The sequence below is a fragment of the Protopterus annectens genome, chromosome 1.part0, assembly GCF_019279795.1.
Source record: "Protopterus annectens isolate FY-2018-M chromosome 1.part0, PAN1.0, whole genome shotgun sequence".
Lineage (NCBI taxonomy): Eukaryota > Metazoa > Chordata > Ceratodontiformes > Protopteridae > Protopterus > Protopterus annectens.
Window position 1 is genome coordinate 1,230,003,490 of NC_056725.1, and position 14,957 is coordinate 1,230,018,446.

At 39.4% G+C, this 14,957-nt stretch overlaps 1 protein-coding gene across 1 annotated transcript in view; it reads left to right on the top strand.

Annotated features, from left to right (window-relative positions):
* The window catches only part of LOC122800845, a 978,865-nt gene that overhangs the window by 687,487 nt on the left and 276,421 nt on the right, over positions 1-14,957 (top strand). Inside the window, exon 6 of the mRNA XM_044070198.1 lies at positions 956-1,079. Within this exon, the coding sequence (XP_043926133.1) occupies positions 956-1,079 (124 nt within the window). The remainder of the gene's footprint in view (positions 1-955; positions 1,080-14,957) is intronic.

The window sequence follows — 14,957 nt, forward strand, 5'->3', positions numbered from 1 at the left end:
ATATGTGTTTAGAAACATGGATACTATATAAGCAGCTATATGTGTTTAGAAACATGGGTCCTATATAAGCAGCTATATGTGTTTAGAAACATGGGTCCTATATAAGCAGCTATATGTGTTTAGAAACATGTGTCCTATATAAGCAGCTACATGTGTTTAGAAACATGGGTCCTATATAAGCAGCTACATGTGTTTAGAAACATGTGTCCTATATAAGCAGCTACATATGTTTAGAAACGTGTCCTATATAAGCAGCTACATGTGTTTAGAAACATGTGTCCTATATAAGCAGCTACATGTGTTTAGAAACATGTATCCTGTATAAGCAGCTACATGCGTTTAGAAACATGTGTCCTATATAAGCAGCTACATGTGTTTAGAAACATGGGTTCTATATAAGCAGCTACAGGAGCATCTTATAATTTTTGGGAGACTTTGTTGTATCCTGTAGCAGTTGTCTATATACCCAACATGCCACAACTCACTGTAGTAAGTCATTATTCTGGTGTCAATAACCAAATGTTACCTTGCAGGCACTACTTTTCATAACCCACTTAAGGAAAGAAGAAGGAATGGAAGTAGAACAGATCATAGCCTGCTTTTTTACTTTTAGCATTTTTGCTCTCTTCACGCTGGGTGCATTTGTACATTAGGTAACTGCAGCACACTCACACAAGCAAACGTGTGCATGCATGCATGCACACAGACACACATGCACACCTATACACACAGACACACACACACACACACACACACACACGCACACACACGAGTGCTCATTCAGTTCATCCAATAACCAGTTAAAGATTAATGCCAACCCATGTAAAAGACCGACTACCACATGATACCGTTCCAGACAAAATGTTTGTAATCTAAGTACAATTTATAAAATGTTTAAATACACTTTGTTTTATTTGCAGCACTGCTGGACTCATGACTGTTTTGTCTTCCACAGGTACAGGATCACAAAAACACAGCTTACAAGTGCTATAGACCAGAAACAGAAGACACTGCTGGTGTGGTTGTATACATTAAGCTGATACTTTATGGAACATATGATCTAAAGAAAAAAAACATGGGTATGTTTTGTTTTATTCTGTAAGCTACTTAGCTTTGTATAATGGAGTTGTTGAAGAAAATGATACCCTTTGCTTTTCAGGCAAGCTGTAGTGGTACCGTCTCATTATATACTGACAGGTTTGCGAAGAAATAGAAGTAATGGTAACCACAGTAAATGGTAGTTCACATTTCAGTACCAACAAATACACAATGGAAATGTCATGACATTGAACTAAATGAAATCTGAATCAGTATAAGACTCACTATGTGTTGGTACATTAAATAAAAGGTTAAAGGTGAACTCCCTTCATTCTGTATATAAAAATACTCATATGAAATCTCATTCAGGAAGGACCTGCTCCGCTTTGCAGCTGAAGAGCTGCCCATGTATATTGAATTCTTTATTGCTCAGAGGATCAGAGCTCATATACAGCTTTGTCAAAAATATTGCCAGTGAAGTATATGGCTTAAACTTTCTGACACAGAACTGAAGGATCTGTTCTTGCTACTGGTTGCTTGTATATGTCTAGAGAAGTAGCGAGGAATTATTTAAATGTCATTTCCTGATATCTTGCTTTAATTGTTGCATGATCCATTACATCACTGAATGATGGAAGGCAGATTAAAAAGCTATATGCTGAGGTGAATTTATTGGATTCCTTGTGAGTCACAAGTTATGGCAGATGTGTGTACACTAGACCGTTTCCTAATAATCCATCTTCTTTTTAATATCTGTCAGAGTTACTTCCTAACTGTGCTACAATTCCACAGAATTAACTTGGAAGTAAAGTTATTTGATATAAAAAGAACATTGGATAATGCTTACTTCAAACACTCACAAATGCATCTTAGGTACCCTGATTCCCCCCTGCATTGTTCCTAGCAAACAAACAATTCTGAATGCATTATTTTTAATTAATTAGTGTTTCTTATTTTATAATATCGTAAGCTATAAAGAATTAATCCTAAAGTGGAATGTGCTACAAAGTAACAGTTCTAAACAACATTTCCAATAAGCATATATGACACATGTCTGCTGAGTGGAATTATGTCTAATTGCATCTTAATATTGGTATATATGCAAGAAACGTGGACATTTAATTTTATTTTTATCGTGGCATTTCTGCCTTTTTATTATTCTGTAATTCTAGTTATGTTTGAAGCATACATTTGTCTAATACTTTATGTCTTCCTTTTGCAGTAACCCTGTTCAATATCTGCTTAGTTTATTTTATTTATTTTTTTGTTTCACTCCAAGCCAGGAATTACTTGAGCAACTGACCAGGATGACCCATAGGGAATATGATATTTAACCACGATTTCTGTGACTTATTTATGGGGGTGAAACTTCTGTTGGTAGATAAACACAGAGTAGTAAAACGGCATAGTAACCAAAGTAAATTTTGAATACTCACTACAGGTGCCTGGTATAAGGTCCTTGTTGCAACTATTAAATATATGTACTTAAGAAGGTCTAACTTCTCCCATGGTTTCTCCAGTGCATGCTGGTACTCTACTCACACCCAACTGGTAGCAGCCAATCATGGCCTCTAACAGCTTGAACCCTGAACAACCACCACCTTCTCCTTATTTATGGCTCTTGTAATGTCATGCTAAAGGCTACTACAAGCCAGCTGAGTCTTTTACCATATAAAAAATAAAAAAAGCAAACAAACAAATTAACAACTCCTGTTCATTTACGGTGGCAAACAGTGTATTTTAAATGTGTAGCTGCTTGGCACTGTTTTCTATGAGGTAATTGATGATTTCACAGCAGTATAAAATCTCCATTCTCTGGACAGCTGTAGTTGTTGTATAATTTCTAAGCTACCATTAAAAATAAGCTTGCAACATTTTTAAGTGGAAGTCATGAGTAAACATTTCTCAAAAGTAGTTCTAGATAATTGGTTCCAGCATGTTATTTGATGATACCACAATCTGGACCTGTTCAGTGTGAGCAAGCAGAAGGAAGGAAAATATGCCACATGTGTAAAAGAAAGGCTTGAATTCATCAATAAGTTATCAACATAGTGAGATGTGTAAATTGGCATAAACTTAGTGCAGTCAGCTTGGATTTCATTATCAGGCCTACACTAGTGTAGAGTGTTTCCTGGTGGAAATACTATCTAACAACATGTAAATAACTCATATTTATGCAGCATGTATGGTTCAAAGACACACTGAGGTGCTACAGAAAGATAAAAGATTGCACTACATGGGAAGTAAATGTAAAATATGTTGGAGTGAAGGATACTGACTTGGTTGTTATGAACTATTGATTCCTTTTGACATGAGACACAGTAGTGTCACACAAGACAATGTGCACATAGGTTTCTTAGACAGAAAAGCAGCCTTAGCACATAGTCAAATCAGGAAGTAGTGAAGAGCAAGGACTAGTAGACCTACTTTGCACAAAAGATGTGAACTATGCAGGGACAAAATGACACCCAGAATTGGATAGCAGCATCCATTGTCTTTCAAAATGAAAGGTAAAGCTGCTTGTCAACACCATGAGAATAGAAATGTTTCAGCAGCTCAGAGAAGACAGGGTGTAGTGCTTGAAACATCAGCATTCAGAGTTCAAAACTATTTTGTCCTTGTGTGAACATAGGATTCCTGACAATAGCATGAGGGACTAGAGTATGAGAAGTGGGTCCACATGTTGAAGGTGGATAACACAGGTCATGTCATGTAAAGATTAGCAATGTACACACTGCATGAAACCCAATGATATGTTCAGAGAGAAGAATCATTGAGTGCATAATGAAGAATACTCTTCAGCCATTTATAACAGCAGCCTGACAGTGCATAAAGAAGAATACTCATCAGCCATGTATAACAGCAGGTTGGCAGTGTATACAGAAGAATAGTCACCAGCCATACATAACAGCAGGCTGGCAGTGCATAAAGAAGAATACTCTTTAGCCATGCATAACAGCAGGCTGACAGCTGATTGCCTACTACTTCTTGGAATTCATAACTAGCAGTGCAGAATGAACTGTTACCTGAGAGCCAACAAGGCTAGAAAATTAGATTCTTGAGGGTCAAAAAATCATGACTGCTCTTGCTGTATCATCTCTGCATATGTTGTGTTTTGCATTCAAAGCAAGACAGGAATAATGGGACTGATAATTTTGGGATTCACAAAATATTGTAGGACTACCATCAGCGCTTGGGACAGATGGCAGCACATATGTCATCCTCATTTCACCTCTGAGCCCACACAGTGGGTTAAAATCAATTGCAGGGGTACAGTTCAATCAACTGTACATCCATTTCTAACTCAGATGATCTGTTCATTAATGTTTGTTTGTGCCACCCAGGTCATAAGCACTTCTTACATATCTGGCTGATGAATTAAATGAACATGGACTTCAGCAAGGGCACAGTAACATATAAATATTGCGTTAGAAAGTACAGCCAAATTAACAAAGGTAATATGTAAAGTGAGCTACAATAAATGCTATTGATAGCAGGTGCAGTGTGATTACATGATGAGAAATAGGAAAAACAATACTACCACAGTATGATTCAATGAACTTAGGGTAGCATCAGTGAATGGTATATATAAATAAAAAAGTACTTACAGACTACTAAGATACAAAAGGTCTCCCGAACATGTGAAAGGATAATAGATAACTGTGGATGCGGTAACAGAAATTGGACAAAGAAGAGCAACACTATGGAAGAATCACACCCCATGGCACAAAAGGATGAAAACAGTGTCAAGTATGGAATGGAATGTATGCATAACAAAATGTGAATGCAGAATGATACTGCATGTAGTACAAGGGGTGCACTTCAAATTTAGCAAAAAGATAGAGAGAACTATGATTGGCTGTCTAATCATAACAGCAACAAATTACTGTTTTTAAAAACTGTGAAACACCTCACTTTGTCATACCTTTTGTTTCAAGGCTTGGCAGAATGAAGTAGATAACCATTTCTAAGTCTGTGTTAGCCTCTGCTGCTATTCTTTGCCAGTCAGCACTGGCTGCTGTTAGTGTATAGCATAATACCCAATCTTAAAAACACTTAGGGGTACTTAAACATATCTTTTCTGTAATTTTTAGAGTGGAATCATTGTGCTCCTTGCATCATATTATTGCTATGCAGTTCTCTTGCACCAGCAAAGTGAATAACAACTTTTGGTATGCACAGTTTGAAGTTGTTATGCTCTGTTCTCATTCTGAATGCATACAGCAGCTAGCTACCAGAACACTGATGGAAACCTTTAATAGCTTTGAAAACTGTAAAACACTTCACCCTGGCACACAGGAAAAAAGTGTGGCAGATTGAGCAGTCTAACCGGTCTTAAAGCTGTAGGTCATTCAGAATTACTCTTTTCTCCAGGTCACTGTCTGGGTCACTGTCCATGTGGATGTACTAAGTGCCTTAATGAGTTTAAAGCTGTAAAACTGTTTGTGTTTCTATAGTTTTCTTTTTCTCCAACTCACAGTACATTAAATCAGCTAAAGCTTCACATGCTTCAAAGGATTGTTGTTAGGTTTCTCTGATTATATCCCACTAATCTGTGTACTCTTGAAACAAATTTCTGAGCATCTGTTTCTACAAATCAATAACATATCTGTCATGACTTGATACCCAATCATAGTCCTCTGAAGGGTAGTACTGTGATGATTAAATAGGTGCATATGTTTCCCTGTATGAACAAGTACATATCTGCACTCTCTTTCTTTTGAACTAATGCTATTTATCCATGTCAGCATTGCCTCATAGCACCAATATCCTAATAACAGGATGTGTCTTTACTCATATAGATAGTAACCAGGTTAGTTGTAGTTCACAGAGGGTCTCTCGAGAAAAATGTTCCCATGAGAGAAGAAAACAATAAAAAAGAAAATAGTCACATAGGGTAGAACAAAAAAAGACAAACTGTCCACATGCCAAATACAATCAAGTATTTCAAGTAAACTAAAAATGGAAGAAATATCTCTAAAAACAGATCTCCATAATTATAACTGTTATTACCCTTATTGATATAAAATATAAGATGTGGTGGCACAGTGGTGCAGTGGTAGCATTGTTACCTCACACCAAGAGGTTCCCTGGTGCAATTCTCGGCTGGGGTGCCTTCTGTGTGGAGTCTGCATGTCCTCCCTGCATTCATGTAGGTTTGCTCCAGTTTCCTCCCACGTTACAAAGACATGCATCTGGAGCATTTCTCTCCAGGCCTCCAATGAAAATTTGCTCGCTCCAACTTGGACTTTCGCAGTTAACAAATGTAAAAGAAAAAAAAAAAGATGTGCATGTCAGTAATCAGAAATATCTGTAATATGACTGTTGCAGAAGGTTTTGGTAGGAAGCATGATGAATAAATATCTTGCGGGGGAAGGATTAAAATAATACATTCCCAGGCATAGAAATGAAACAGTGAAGATCATTGCTTGACTATAGTGTGTTTAAAATGAGTGATAGTACATGTCTGATGCACTTTTTGAGGAGGAGGAGCTCAATAAACTATAAGGAAAATATATTGGAAATTTCATGGGTCTATATTAGAACACTGAAGTTTCAGAACTTCGAATGTTCTAATATCGACACCTACTAACCAAAAACTGATAAGACCGAAAATTGAAAACAGCAAATTTTTTACTAGGGAAAAAGTTTGCTGATCCAAAACACATACACACAACACAAACACACGAAACAAACAGCAATCCACACACATACACCTAAAATTTTACATCTAAACCTACACTAAACTGTACATACACCACTATCTACCCACTTACCATAACCCAAACCCTAACCCTAAGGTCCGCCACTATAGCACACACATCCCACCCGCACCCTAACCCTAACTCACCTATCCCACCCTAACCCTCACGTCCACAAATTCACACACTTACCTGACCCGTGTCCTAACCCTAACTTACCTATCCCACCCTAACCCTCACGTCCACACAATCAGACACTTACCTGAACCCGACCATAACTTTCCACCGCAGAGCTGAAAATAGCGAAGTGACAGGAACGGACAAACAAATTCTTTCCCTAGGAAAGAATTCGGTTATCTTAATTTTCGCTATTTTCCACTTTCGGTTAGTAGGTGTCGATATTAGAACATTCGAAGTTCTGAAACTTCGATGTTCTAATATAGACCCGATTCCATGAATATGAAGTAGTAAGTTAAACATATGAGTGCATGTAATAAAAGTAAAAAAATGAAAGGAAGAAAAGTGAATTACATTAACAATAATATATTTAAATACAGGGGAAAAGTAAAGGAAAACTATAAACATTATTTAATTTGATTGATGTAGCATATATGTACTCCTGTGATTGAAAAGGCGTATTGTTTAAGAAAGTAGTTAAACTTCAATAGACGTCCATCTGCTTTGAGAAGTGGTGAGATTTTGTTACAGTTTTAAGGAAAGAGTGAAGTGTGGAATCTTCTCATTTATGCTGGTGCATCTTTTGAGAATATGGCAGAGTCTGTGGTTTCAAGATCATATTCCTAGCCTTATCCCTTACAGCAGGCTTAACAAATGAAGAGATGGGTTTGCATGTAGCAGTTTGAAAGTAAAAACAAGTTTATTGGTTAGTACTCTGTGGTTTCATGTCATGCACTTGAGTTTGTAAGGATGTTTATAGTGATTGTTGGATGAGAAGTAGCAGCCAACTACGAGATTCTGTTGTACATAACGGTAAGCTTAGCTGTGAGATAGCTGCATAGATGATCCATGATGAAAATGCTGTATAAAATTTTTGGGAGAAGAAATGCACAAGGTAGCATAATTATTAAAATGGGATAAAAGGTTGGACTTTTTGTAGAACAATACATTTCTTAAGTTATGCTCTTGAAGTGTTTCTTGAAAGTAAATATTCTGTCTACGATATTCTCTAAGTACTTACAAGTGATGACTTGCTCAAGTGGATAAAACTGGCAGATGACATTTTTGCAGGCTAGGTCTTTTGCTGATGTAATTACTGTACCATTTTTACAAAAATAAGTTATCTTTTTTCACATTTAGAATAAGGCTGTTATTATTTATCCAGGCCATGACAGAACTGAAAGCTAGTTGTAACTGATGGAAGTAGTCTACTTTGTATGTCAGAACTATGGAGGGAGGAAAAATCATCAGAAAATTGTATAAGCTACATTTTTCTGTGTAGCGTTGCATTTTTTAAATGTATATTTAAAAACTGGAGCTGGCCAAGGAGCTAGCGTGATAGGAATCTGAGAGTTATGTCTGAAACAATATGGCCATTTTCTACCCAAGGACAGCTAGATGTCCATATCAGGAAACTCAAATTACAGCTAGCTTTTCTACATTGGATTAAAACCATTGACAAATCTAGGAAAAGTTCAGAATTGTGCTAACTTCATCTGGTTATTTGGTACACTATCAATTAGTTTGGTTATAGTACTGTGGGCTCTGTGTGCCACTCTGTGGTCCAGGAGATATTCTGATAGCAGTGCATGCTACTTTTTAGATCATTTTGAAATGGGGATGACACTGCTAATATGTCAGTAGTTTTCTACCTTTCAGTTATCACCATTCTCAATGGCTACACCAGCTGTGATGTCTTACATACACAGCTTCTTCATTAATAACACTATGAGTGAACAAAGAGGCTAAAAGGTAGTGAATATTTATTAGAGTTATACTGTTTAAGTGAAGTATAGTGTGACACCCTCCACTGGACTGGTTATCAAGGAGCCTCAATTCTCACCACTGGCAACAGTGGGGGACGTTCCTTGGGAGGATGACAAGTACACACACAGTATTTACAGATGCAGCTCTCTGAATCAAGAACAATTTCCCTTAAGAGCACATAGAGACCACAGACAGTCTGGGGCTGGTTTCTCCCTCTTCCTCCTGATCCCCAGTAAGACTCCCCACTGACACAGCTATAACATTGAGATCTCAGCTGAGTGACCAAGCCAAGACCTAAAGCACCCTCTCTGTACAACCAGTGCTTTGTGTCCCTACCCAAGTAGCTCACACACACACACTTTGAGGTTTGATTTACACACACACACACACACACACACACACACACACACACACACACACACACACACACACACACACACACACACACGCACAAACACCTGGGAAAGGTTGGCACAGGTTTTCTAGCTGTGCCTCCTTTTTCCAAGTCTATAAGGTAGTTATCACTGCCACCAGCCAACACCTTAACAGCTACTTTAAGGCCCTTAACAAAGGGTGTCCAATCTTACTGTGTAATATTAATATTAATATTAATATTAATACAAATGGTAGTTTGACCAAGAGCAAGGCTGTTAGGAGTAGCCCACACAGTGTCATCAAATAAATAAATATGCAAGTGCTCTCAAAACTTATATATCTCTACACAGATCAGCCACAATGAAAGGTTTAGATATATTTAATAATAAATAATAAAATAACAAGAGAATACTAAATATATATTCATAATGACATCAATCAGACTAAAAAACCATAGGAAATATTTAAAACAGCATTGCAGGACAGTCTCAAATAAATAATGAAAGATGTCTAGACTAAGCTTCACTATATTCCTGACTGAATCTAAGAGAATTATATTATAACCTAAGACATTACTAATAGAGCAAGGCAGATGTGGTGAGTGAATCTTGTTGTTGTTGTCAGGTCCAAGACATAATGCAGAATGCTCTGTCTCACCAAAAGACTTCTCAAAATAATATCTAAAATATTACTTCTGGGATAGCTTGCAGAATTACATTACCTCTTGTCATCTGACCCTAGTTCTCAGACAAAACAACCATTGATGAAGCTGGCAGTATTTAGCATCTACCTGTAAAAATATAAAGACAAGGGCTTCTCCTCAGATTTCTGGCAGATGCTGGAAGTAATAAAACAATTGCATTCCTTCATGCTTTCAAGACTAGTAATCAGTTCACCCTAAAGACAATACAGCAAGTTTTCTAGTACAGACATTGTGTCTCTTGCTGCATTGAAAACTGAAAGATACTCCCCAGGATTCATGAAGCCTCCGTGTAAGAGTTATAACTCTTACACGGAGGCTGCAGTTAAACGGAGTGATGCCAGCATGCTTTGCATATTCATGAGAGCATGCTGAATCACACCTAAGTCTAACACAGTCCGTGTAAGACAGTAGGGGGCGTGTCCGTAGGCTGAGCCCTGCAAGCGGACACGCCCCCAGAAGTGTAAAAGTGCCCAAAGTAAACACCCACAACTGAGTCCACGGAAATGTGAATAAACACAACACAACACATGCCCCCACAGGCTATGAACATAAAATATATATAAATGAACATGTTATATATTTTTTTTAAATTGTAAAGATGTTTAACCGTGAGTGCGCTCGTTTGCGTGGGTGTGCCCGTAGCGCAGCTACAGTTAGCAATCAGTGGGAAAGCATATAAGAACTAAATATGCAAAATAAGTGAGGAAGCAATAGCGTAGCGGTAGAGATGTTGGCTAAAGAGCAGGCATTCACAGTTCGAGCCCCCACAACACCAATTTTTTTTTTTTTCAAAATAAGCAGGAAACAAGTCCCTGACAAATATGTACACATAAAACCACAATTTATGTAAAATGTAATGAAATAGCCCATTTATATTGAAGACATGTGAGGTAACAAAAGAAGAAAAAATGCCAGATGTGCTCATAGCTGAGCTACAGTTTAACAGAGTGAGTGCATGTGCCCGTAGATGAGCAGTGGTTTAGCTGGCGCAAAATGAGTGCCCGTAGCTGAGCAGTGGTCTAACACGCTAAATCTATGTGCCCCTAACTGAGCTGAGTGTAATATGCGTGCCGATAGCCAAATGAGGCTTAAAGCAGTGTACCCTGTTTGTGCGGAGCTGCGCACAGCGCAAACGAGCTAACCGATGGGCAACGTTGAGCAAGCTGTATCAAAACTGCCTTTACACAGACACACCCCTCAGCATGTCTAGACAGTCATGAAAAATAAAAAGCAGTGGCCAGGTTCAAACCCAGAATACTATACACCATAGTCAAGGTACCAAACCACTAAGCCATAACAGTACCTAGAAATGCAATAATAGCTAATATATAGGAATGAATGCAAACTGGAGCATGAAAATGCAGGTTTACTGAAGTTGATACAATTCCAAAATGGCCAATCACAGATATGTGCGGGAAAAACGGACTATATAAGCCCCATAAGTGGGAATACACAGCATAAACAATTGTAGAACTGACCTGCAGGCAGAATGACAGGAGTAGGAGAGGGCAGTCGCTTTCGAGCACAGAGGTGGGGTGTTGAGGGGTCCAGGTACATGGTCTGGCTCCTAGTCCATAATCATGAGGCCCAACTCATGCAGGGCCAGGTCCTCTGGGGAGCATACAGGGCCGAGGCGTGGGACCAGTTGGCTCATGATCTCACCAGTGCCACAGGGATTCCAAGGACTGGTGAGCAGGTCCATCACCACCATGCGGACCTGAAGAGACGCAAGCAGGACCAACTGAACCTTTGGATCCAGGAGGCCCGGCAAACACCCAACGCCCCACTACTGAGTAAGTAACATTTAATTATGTATGTAAGAAATTAAACTAGCTGATATTATGGAGATGTGTATTCCAATATTACTTCATTTATATTACAGCTGCAGGTGTCCGTTCTGCGAACCGCAGAGCCTATGGCGATAGGCTGGTGCGGTTGCGCCACCAGGCAGGTCAGTAATCCACTACCAGTAACTGTAAAGAAATATAAAAGTATGACAGTCAGCAAAAGAGTGCAGTGTAGTCAGTAAGGAATAAAATCTGCAAGTAACAGTGTGAAAGTGTATTCAAGTATTGCTTGATTACAAAAGTGTGTTTCAGCCTGTAAGTTTAACCAAAAAATGAAACTGTCTGACATATATTCTGAAATAAAAATGTCCTACCTGTAAGAAAATAGTACACAACCTGCAGCAGGCTGAAAAGTATAGCTGCAGAAGATGATGAAATCACATGTGTGAAATATATCCCTGTGGAAATACTGAAACATGACAGAAGTGAGACTGCTAGAAAGGATTGTAATAACTACTGGTAAAACATGTCAATAAAGCCTAGAAGTACCATCCTGAATAGTAAAATGAAAGCAAGTGAGAGAGTGTGAGAAAGTGTCATGAATCCAGCAATACAGTAGTAATAACCCCTGAATAAAGTATACTGCAGTCAAGACAGAATGAAATGCATGCGAGATTCAAAACCAAACAGCAAAATCTGTTCAAAGTGTTGCTGCATCTGGAATGTGTATCCCAAAATCTGGATATGTTGCTCTCAGTCTGCAATATGCAGATAGGATGATTGTCTGATATACCAAACATCCATACTTGTCTACAGCTATATAAAGCAAATGTAGCAGGATTATGTAGCTGAACAAAGCTAGATATGAATTTGTATGAAGAACCATAAAATGTATATTGATGTTGCAGTAACAGTCCTATCACCAAGTTGAAATAGTTATCATATAGGAAACTGTAGTTAGAACAGAAGTGTGTATATAACTGTAGCTATTAGAAATGTACAGCATATGTATTGTTATTCGAAGGTGTTAATATTACTTTCTTTACCCCACACTATAACCACATATAACCCATTCCACGTGAAAATGATATGTGCAATCACAATTAACACCCCTAGATGTTTGTCCTGTTGGGTCATATATATTTGCATGTCTGTTGATGCATCTGCCCTGTTCATACATCCACACCTGATGGCCTATTGCCATCAATTAACCCTGCATGTTGTTGGACTGTGTATTTCTGTTCAAATTATGCATGTGTTATGCACGCTGTTCACTGGTGTGAATATCTGGGTGTTTGGTTAATGGGAATACTAATGCATGCTGTTACAACTAATTGTGAATGGTATTATATGTCACTAACCCAAACTGTCATGACATAATGCAAAAACATAGGAAGACAGGGAAGGTGGGTTCCAGCAGACCCACCTCTCCCACCTCAGCTGGCGAGTGCACCTGGCACTAGTGCCGAGTCCGGACCCTCCTCCGGTGGCCCTGTGCCACCTGCGGGTGGAAGCGCTGCAGGGGATGGGGCTCACCCCCTCTCTGCAAGTGTGGCCGGAGGAGAACCACCACTCACCCTCCGTAGCGTCTGGACTGTGGTGCGTAGGGAGATTCGAGACTCTGTTCTCGAGCTCCTATGCCAGCTCGAGGCATGGATGGCGCAACTAATGGGCATGCCTGTTGCCCCGCCTACACAGCCCCCAGCACAGCCCCGTCCTGGGCAGTGAAGGAAAAGTGGCAACTGCCTATGGGTGGGGATATCAGTTCCACTGTTGCCATCTGTGGGCTCATGGGCTCTGGATATCCAAACCTCCGTCCCCGTCAATTGTGTAACCCCCCCACATGTGTCATACACTGCCCCTGTATTCGTCTTGTTTGTCTTGTCTGTTTACCTACCCAACCTACCTCCACAGCTGTACCGACTTCCTTCACCTGACATACCACTCTCACCTGAAAAAAAAAAAAAAAAAAAAAAGGGCACTCTGTACCCACAAAAAATTATGCCCCATACATAGCTGCCCATTCCGCACACATGTCTGCTGGACATGGAACCTATCAATTACAATTGGCTGTACAACAAGTATTATTGTTGTCCTGACACCTCTCTCAGGGGTGGAAGTTTTTAAATGTCACACCAAATTACATACATATGCACAGCTGTTGCTGATGAAGAAATGGGCAGCTATGGGCCTTACCTACATCCCTCCTGCACATCCCAAGCTTGTTTCCCTACTGTCTTACCCTCTTTGTGACCCCTTTTTCACTACTTTCCTGTCTCTCCACTTTCTTTTCTTTCAAAGAAAATAGCGCGGGTGTGCGCAAGAGTAAGCACGTTTAAGCGGTTGTAAGCGGGTGTGCGCAGAGCTAACCGCCAGTGCACATGCGTGAGCTCCGCGCAAACCAGCGCTAACCCGGTTACAACTGCTTAAAAGTGCCTTAGTCACTTTGATTGACAGGTCCTGTACTCAGTTCAAAAGCAAAATAAAATCCCACTGTGAGTCCTGAACCCAGGAAACAGTAGTCTGTATGACTTACCACTAAGCCATGACTCTCATACAAGATCATTGTGCTAAAATAAATATATCATGTAATAGTAGGAATGAATGTAAAGGGACTATAGATGTGTAGTACACAAAGCATGCCATTTAGAATTACTGTCAAAACTAGTGGATTTCCATAATAGTAGTGTGTGAACAGAAACAGCCATGCTAGTTGGAAGCTAGTAGGTAATAATGTCACTATAGCACCTTGCAAGCCACACACATACTCACAGCAGGATAAGCACTGCCCATAACCCACAACCTCTTACAGGAACACATCTGGACCAAGTAATAAAATATGTGGAGCAAAGGCCCAAAACCAGGGACACATTACAAATAATGTTACAACAAACGCAGACAGTTCAGAGAGTAACAGGGTCTGCACTTTGTGGGATGTTTGGAAGGGTATGCATTCTGAAACTTGAATGTTTGTCACCATATTCTGACTTGAGCCCAGAGTGATTTGCCAGAAAAGAGTGTGCATGAGATATTGACCAAAATATGAGGCAGAAATGTGGACAACCTGCAAATATCTGTACACATGACGGGTCTGACACCACCATATTTGAATAGTTAAGAGCCTAGACATAGCAACAGTGAATGACTTACAGGGATGCCCCACAGACCCCATGTGAAATGTACAAACAGTAGGCAGAAAGGTGTAACACATGCAATGGTAACTATGGAGTCCTGAAAGTATTCATCACTTGCATGGCAGAAAAAGTGTAGTAATACATATGCTCATGCTAACCCACAGTCACAACTGCAGCATACCAGACATTTTAATGGGTGTACCCCACTGATATGTACCATTCCATGAGGCACATAACAGATGAACCTGAAAGTCTCTGGGGCCTGCTCAGCAGC